This window comes from Hyperolius riggenbachi, chromosome 5 (genome assembly GCF_040937935.1).
Source record: "Hyperolius riggenbachi isolate aHypRig1 chromosome 5, aHypRig1.pri, whole genome shotgun sequence".
Lineage (NCBI taxonomy): Eukaryota > Metazoa > Chordata > Amphibia > Anura > Hyperoliidae > Hyperolius > Hyperolius riggenbachi.
In genome coordinates this window covers 331,294,062-331,301,582 of record NC_090650.1, presented here as the reverse complement: position 1 = coordinate 331,301,582, position 7,521 = coordinate 331,294,062, and the positions used below count along the sequence as shown (strand labels likewise).

At 43.6% G+C, this 7,521-nt stretch overlaps 1 protein-coding gene across 1 annotated transcript in view; it reads left to right on the top strand.

The window, feature by feature from the left end:
- Nucleotides 1–388: 388 nt before the first annotated feature.
- The window catches only part of LOC137517719 (maternal DNA replication licensing factor mcm3-like), a 66,769-nt gene continuing 59,636 nt past the window's right edge, over nucleotides 389–7,521 (top strand). The window contains exon 1 of the mRNA XM_068234737.1: nucleotides 389–454. Coding sequence (XP_068090838.1) covers nucleotides 452–454 — 3 coding nt within the window. The 5' untranslated portion in view covers nucleotides 389–451. The remainder of the gene's footprint in view (nucleotides 455–7,521) is intronic.

Genomic DNA, 7,521 nt, shown 5'->3' with positions numbered 1-7,521 from the left:
ATTACCGCTCCCCTGGATGTAGCGATAGGCATGCGGAGTATATATAAGTGAATGGGACAGACCTCCCAAGCAGCAGCAGAGAGAACACCGCATGGAGGGACTCGGCCAGCTTCTCCTGTTTCCGCATGCCTACCGACAGCCTACAGCGGGATATCTCCGCACTCCTACCGCAACAGGCAACATTTTTATGAATGACCACCCAGAAGGCTGAAATACCGACAGCGGTGTTTCCCCGCACGGATTTCATTTACCGACAGCACTTCTATGAATAATAGCCATTGTAGGTTGTCTGAAACCTGGCTCCTAGAAATATCATGTCCTGAGTTGGTGTCAACTGACTTTTCCGCCAACTGATCAACCAACCATAGTGCTGGAGTGTCTCTATCAGTAGGTCTCTTTGCTGGACTATTATTTGTCTGTCCCGAGCCAGTAGGATGATATCGTCCAGATAATGGTAAAGTCTCAGATTACTCAGTCGAAGAGCAGCTACTATCTGAATAAGAACTTTTGTAAATGTTCTAGGGGCTGTGCTGATACCGAAAGGCAGACAGGTACATTGAAAATGCAAGTCTCCTATGGCAAATCTTAGAAAATGCTGGTAGTCTAGATGTATGGGGATGTGTAAGTACGCGTCTTCTAAGTCTATGGACAACATCCAGTCTGATGTTCTGAATTATGGACTGGAGTGATTCCATCTTAAATCGCGGAAGCGCTATCAATTTGTTTAATGTTTCGGAGGTCCAACACTGGTCTTATGTCGTTTTGTTTTTTTCATGACATAGAACAATGGAGTGTAAATTCCTGTTCCTCTCTCCCGTGGTGGAATGGGGACAATGGCCTCTTTCATCAATAAGTCCTGTATGTATTTTAAAAGGATATCTTTCCTTTCTTGTGAGCTTGGTATCTTTGACGGAGTAAAAAGGCGTACGTTAAAAAGGGCGCCGGGAAAAAAGGGCGCAGGGTTTTAAACGATAATCATAAATAACGTTTAAAAAAATTTGTGCTATATTTCATTTAAAAATAATGTTTTATAAAGTTATAAATCATTAAATAATGTGTATGAAATCGGCAATTTTAAAAACGTTAATCTTCCCTGTTTAAAAAGTGAAATTTATAATAACGTTTTATAAAACATGAATACGAATTTTACTAAAGCTATACCTAACCCTACTCTCACACAGTACTCTCCCTGTACCTATCCCTAACCCCTAGACCCCCCTGTTGGTGCCTAAACCTAAGACCCCCCTGTTGGTGCCTAAACCTAAGACCCCCCTGTTGGTGCCTAAACCTAAGACTCCCCTGTTGGTGCCTAAACCTAAGACCCCCCTGGTGGTGCCTAAACCTAAGACCCCCCTGTTGGTGCCTAAACCTAAGACCCCCCTGGTGGTGCCTAAACCTAAGACCCCCCTGTTGGTGCCTAAACCTAAGAACCCCTGGTGGTGCCTAAACCTAAGACCCCCCTGGTGGTGCCTAAACCTAAGACCCTCCTTGTGATGCCTAAACCTAAGACCCCCCTGTGATAAGCATTAATAACGTTTTAAAAAAAATATGGGGCGGTTTTGCGTTTAAAAATGTTTTAAAAAATAAAAAAAATTGTACGGTTTTTCGTTTAAAAGTAATGTTTTAAAAAAATATTGTACTGTTTTTCGTTTCAAAATAATGTTTAAAAAATTATAAATCATTAAATAATGGGTAATCATGAGAAGCAGTTATAAAACATTAAAAGTCTCCGGGCGCCGCTTTTAAAACGTTATTTTTCTCCGGCGCCCTTTTTTCCTGTTGGGCGCCCATTAAACGATATTTATTATGGGAGTGAATGGCGGCGCCCTTTTTGTCCACCTGCCTCATGCGCTCAAATTTCCTGCTTCCGTAAAAAGTATGTCTGGTGGTTCGTGTTTGAAAGTCCACTTGTGGCCTTTGGATACTGTTCTTACCACCCATCGCCTCAGACAGTTTGATAGTCTAGTACTCATAGCAACTCTTTTCTCTGCTTTTTGCCATTCTTCCTGTATCACCTCGCTGATTTCGTCCATGAAAGGGAAAGCCGTGCAAGATCTTTTGAGATGTTTATAATTAGTCTTTTTTCTTTTCCTGTATTTTTCGGATTCATCTTCAGAGTCATCTTCCCATTCGATAGCTTGCCTCACCGCGTACAGAGGGTTCAACCAGCACAAAGTTAAAACTGACTTCACTCTCCTCCATGTCAACATCCTCTTCCTGACTGGAGGTAGACGGCATCGGTTCAGAGGGTATAACAGGTTGCGGTAGGCTTGCTATGTACTGCGACATCGACTCCTGTACCGCTTGCCTGATAAGGTTAGAGACCTCTACCAGCTGTTGTTCCTCTCTGGACATTTGGCCAAAACAGCTTGCACACACTAGCTTTCCTGGAAGTGTATCTTCTCCACATGCCCAACAATGTTTTGGGGAATGCTTATTGTGATGTTCTTAGGAGAATTGCTCTTAGACCGATGCTTTCTCTTAGAAGAACACTTCCGGGGTGACTGAGGTTCTGGATTCTTCTCAGGTTGTCTTAATATCTTCGCACTCTTTTGCCTAAATAGGGAGAAAAACCTACCTTCAGCACATCTTATCCATCAGTCTGTTGCAGGTCTATGACGGTGACGGGCACAGATGGGTCCATGATCTGGGAGTCTAAGGGTGTAACTGTAAAAAGATAAACAGATACACTACTTAAAAATCAAGCACAGCCCAAAACATCAGGAGGCCAAAGGAAAAGAACGTAGAGTGGACAGTGAACCTACTGCTTCCCCTCTTACCTTTTTCAGAGGAATTTTAAATCAAAAGGAAAAAACCAAGTGGCAGAAATCGTGACCTTGTCCCTGCGCTTCTGGGAACTGAGGACGCTGATTTCGCCATCTTGGCTGCTTAAGAAGGCTATTCCCAGCCTTCCCCCTCAGCCTCCTCCTTCCCCCCAGCCATACTGAGGCTTGGCACGCATAGCCAACCACGCTGCAGAGTTATATATCCTACTTCTGGTTTGCGTGGAGCGCAAACCGGAAGTGACATCATGCACACGCAGAGAGGCGAGATGAAACTCCCGGGAGCCGGAGCGCAGCCCCGCCGATCAACCAGGAGACCCAGAGTCTCTGACCAGCTATTAGCCGGTGTAACTAAAGCACCAGTTACTGAAAAGGGAAGCTATTAGCCTCCCACCTGACAGCCCCAAAGGTGTCCAGTGCATGACCCCCAAGACCAGCAGAACGGGGTCATGCATGAAAACCCTATTAGAGTCTTTACTGCCACACCAGGAGAGGCCAACCTGATGGAAAACTGAACAGGTAAGAGTGCACTGCATCTAGCTACACAGTCGAGGCTGAGGACGAAAAAATTATACAGGGTGGAGTCAGCCTACCTTTAATTTATCTAGTTACCTGTCCTATAGGGGTAGGGGGCGGGACTACTACCCATTGGTGCTGCCATGGAGGCATAAGGAAAAAGTTGTGTGTTGACTGGCTGGAATCTGACATGGCCTACAAAATGCATAACTGTATTCAGTGGTATGTACAAGGCAATGCAGCGTTCCACAGTCAGAAGATCCAGGTCTTCCTCCTGGACTATCTCCAGGGATTCCTAAATTGCTGACCATGAAAGCCCAAACATTGCACAACTTCCTCGATACTGTATACTGGTTTGATTGGCTTGAATCCTGTGATGATGTTTCAAATAAATGTGCTTTTCATCCTAGGGGCCATATGCAATTCACTTTTTCTCCTGAGTTTTCATCTAGGTGATATTTTCACAACTTGCTAATAAACCGCCTTTCAAACCAGCAAAATGCAAGAAAACACTCTAAATAATTTTGATAGTACTTTTTCACATACTTTTTGCTACTTTTTCCATTGAAGAGTGCAGAAAAGTTATTTTAAAGAGAAGATGAAAAATGATCTTTTAGGAGATAACTCACGTGAAAAAGTGAATTACATATCGGCCTAGGTGTTGTATGCTCTGGTGTTCTCCTTTGTAACTTCTTTTACCGGTATTCCTCTGCTATGATATGCTTGCCCCTCAATTTGGGCAATACTGTATGTACTTCTTCTTTATGCTATTATTTTCTCAATAAAAGCTTATTGTTGAAAAAAAAAAATAATAATTCGTAAATCTGCTGAAGTGTGGCATCAGATAATGTTTTCTGAAAAACAGCGTATACTTTGAAAAATGTCAGTCTTGTCTGGAGGCAAACCCTTTTATAACTATGCTGAAAGAACAATTCCAGTATTTATCACCATAAAAGTACTTATTCAGTAAGTATTTGTCAACAGAAATGTTCTCAAACACATGTTCAATGCATTCTTAATGGGCTCCTATGTGAACATACTTTTGTGGTACAAAGAACACTGACACTTGTCAGTCGTACAAGAAAAAAATGCAAGCATATAAGACTTTACTACCTAACGACGCGCCACGCCAATGGGGAAATGCGGCAGCAACCCTAGGACCGCCTAACGGCAGTTGGTGTCAAGTCCTGGGGCGGGTTTTGCAGGAGATCACACGCCGATGCAGGGGGGGGGGGGGTGTTGGGGGAGTGGTGGTGTGTAAGCCTACGGTCCTCAATGAGGTTAAAAAACAGCCTGTTACTTTATGAAGCATTGTTGAACAGCACCATCAAGTGGTAGTTGCAATGAAGGTAGACTGCTATGCAGACAGCCCCATGCTTACAAACAACGTATAAAGTTACAACCTTCAGAGATACAAACAAAGGTGCCTTCGTGTATAAAATATACCATACTTTTCTTAGTACATATTTTTGTTGTTAATTGTTAAAGTATAGTATAACTATTATAAGTTGCTTTCAGTGTGTTTTTAAAGTGTTTAAAACAACCAAAAAACATTGTTTATACTATATGTCCAAAAGTAAATTATTTATCTATGTTTCACCGTGTTTTAACACAGGAATCAACAAATAGCTGGTCACAAACTGTTTTACCTTTGTGTTTTGCTTACAGTAAAGGGGCTCATACACTGGTCGATTTAAGCCATCGATCAATCCTATAGAATCGATCAGAAATCGATTCTATCAAATTCCCAGATCGATTGATTTTTTTTCCCCTCCCGGCACTTACCTGCGCACTTTGATTTTTTGTAAAGCGCTTTTTAAATCACTTTTGAAGAGTGATTTGTTTGTTCACTTCCTGATGCATCGGCGTGACCGCGGCGGCAGCCCCACGACCAATTGGCGTCAAGTCCTAGGGCCGGCTACTGCAGGAGATCGCACGCATTTTCTGGTTGGAAGGTGGAGCTCCGCCCCGTTAGACGCCATCTCTTCTTCACTAAGTACAGTGCTGGAGATCTGCAGCAGCGCTGTATTGGGGACAGCTGTGTGACGCGTCTGTGCCCCCTGGCACACAGGAGAGCGATCGGCTCTCATAGGCTGAAGCCTTTGAGAGCCGATCGCGTCATTGGCTGGCTGGGGGGAGGGAGGGTTTTCAGGGAACAAAAAAAAGAAAGCTTGGTGGGGAGAAAAGGGGGGGGGATCACTTATGTGCTGAGTTGTGCGGCCCTGCAGCGAGGCCTTAAAGCTGCAGTGGCCCACTTAAAGGATACCACAACTGAAATGTGACATAATGAGATAGACATGTGTATGTACAGTGCCTAGCACACAGATAACTATGCTGTGTTCCTTTTTTTCTTTCTCTGCCTGAAAGAGTTAAATATCAGGTATGTAAGTGGCTGACTTAGTCCTGACTAATGCTACGTACACACATGCGACAACGATCGTTCGTTGTCAACGACGAACGATCTTTTAATTGACGAAAGAACGACCGAAGTAAAGTTAGTTGTAAAAAGTGTGTAACGATCACATCGTTAGAACGAACGTTACACCACGTAAAAGCACTTAATGCGCCTGCGCATAAAATTGTAAAGTTCCTTGGAGAAAAAGTGAAATGCGCATGTCCAGCCTGGTACGAACGATCGTTTCCAACGATGTACCACTTTTGCTAACGATCGTCGGTGGTAAAAATCCGCCAAGACAGAACTTTGTTTTGTAGCGATTTGCCTCGTTCGTCGTTTGCCTTAATAGTCGTTGGTTCGTTTTTTGTAACGATCGTCGTTGGTAAAGATCGGGGAACGATCGTTACAAACGACTATAGTCGCATGTGTGTACGCACCTTCAGACAGGAAGTGACTACAGTGTGACCCTCACTGATAAGAAATTCCAACTATAAAACACTTTCCTAGCAGAAAATTCTCCTGAGAGCAGGAAAGAGGTAAAAAAGGGGAATTTCTTATCAGTGAGGGTCACACTGTAGTCACTTCCTGTCTGAGTCAGGACTGAGTCAGCCACTTACATACCTGATATTTAACTCTTTCAGGCAGAGAAAGAAAAAAAGGAACACAGCATAGTTATCTGTGTGCTAGGCACTGTACATACACATGTCTATCTCATCATGCCACATTTCAGTTGTGGTATCCTTTAACAAAAAATGGCCTAGTCTTTAGGGGGGTTTAGTACTGTAGTCCTCAAGTGGTTAACATTGAGGCAGAAACGCCTCAGAAATCTAAAAAATGCTGCAGGACAGGAGTTTGCGTTTGTGGGAAAAACGAACCACTCTGGTATGCACTATCCATTCACTTTCATTAGCCAAGCAGTTCCCCCCCCCCCCCCCCCCCCCTGCAAGCGTTTTCAAAAAAGCGCTTCAGTACCGCTCTGGTGTGCACCAGCCCTAAAATGGAGTACATTTGAAATCAGCGCCGGTAGACTTGGGCGCAGGATACAGCCGGTATATGGCTGATCCTGCTTCTGCACAAGTCCGAGCCGATTTAATTACTATTCCCCCTCCAGGCCGACATGGATAGTGGGGGAATGAAATAATTCGGCTTCCAGCGACTGCTGGAGGCCGAATTATTATGTTTTTAAGCAACTTCGACTCCGTCTTCTGAATGATTCCTATTGTAGTCTATGGAGGCGCCGGCTGCGCCCAAATCTAGCAGCGCTGAAAAGCACTGCTCTGCTAAAATGCATAGAAAACAAATTTGGTTAAGGGAAAAAATGCCATACAATGAAAGTCTAGGTTGTCTTGAAAAAAAACAACATATATTTTATTTAGGTGTCATAAATATCGATAAAGTTATTGCTGATTAAATAGCGACATAGCCAAAACATCAAAACTGCCTTGCTCCATAAGGAGGAAACGAGGTCTGGATGCGAAGTGGTTAAAATACCTCTCTATATGAAACATGAAATGGAGCAGTGCAATTGTTCTGAGGTAGGCTCCCCTGCGGCAGGACAATTACACCACACTATGTGAAGTCACCCTCAAACAATGCCTAGCTGTCCTGCTGATTGACTGATTCCGATACGTTTAGTCATAGACCCTGAACTAGCATGCAGATCAGGTGTTTCTGACAAAAACCTGACAAGATTAGCTGCATGCTTGTTTCAGGTGTGCTTCAGATACTACTGATGCCAGAGAGATAATCAGGAATGCCAGGCATCTGGTGTTGCTTAAAAGAAAATAAATATGGCTGCCTCCATAGGTCTCTCACCTTAGGTTCCTT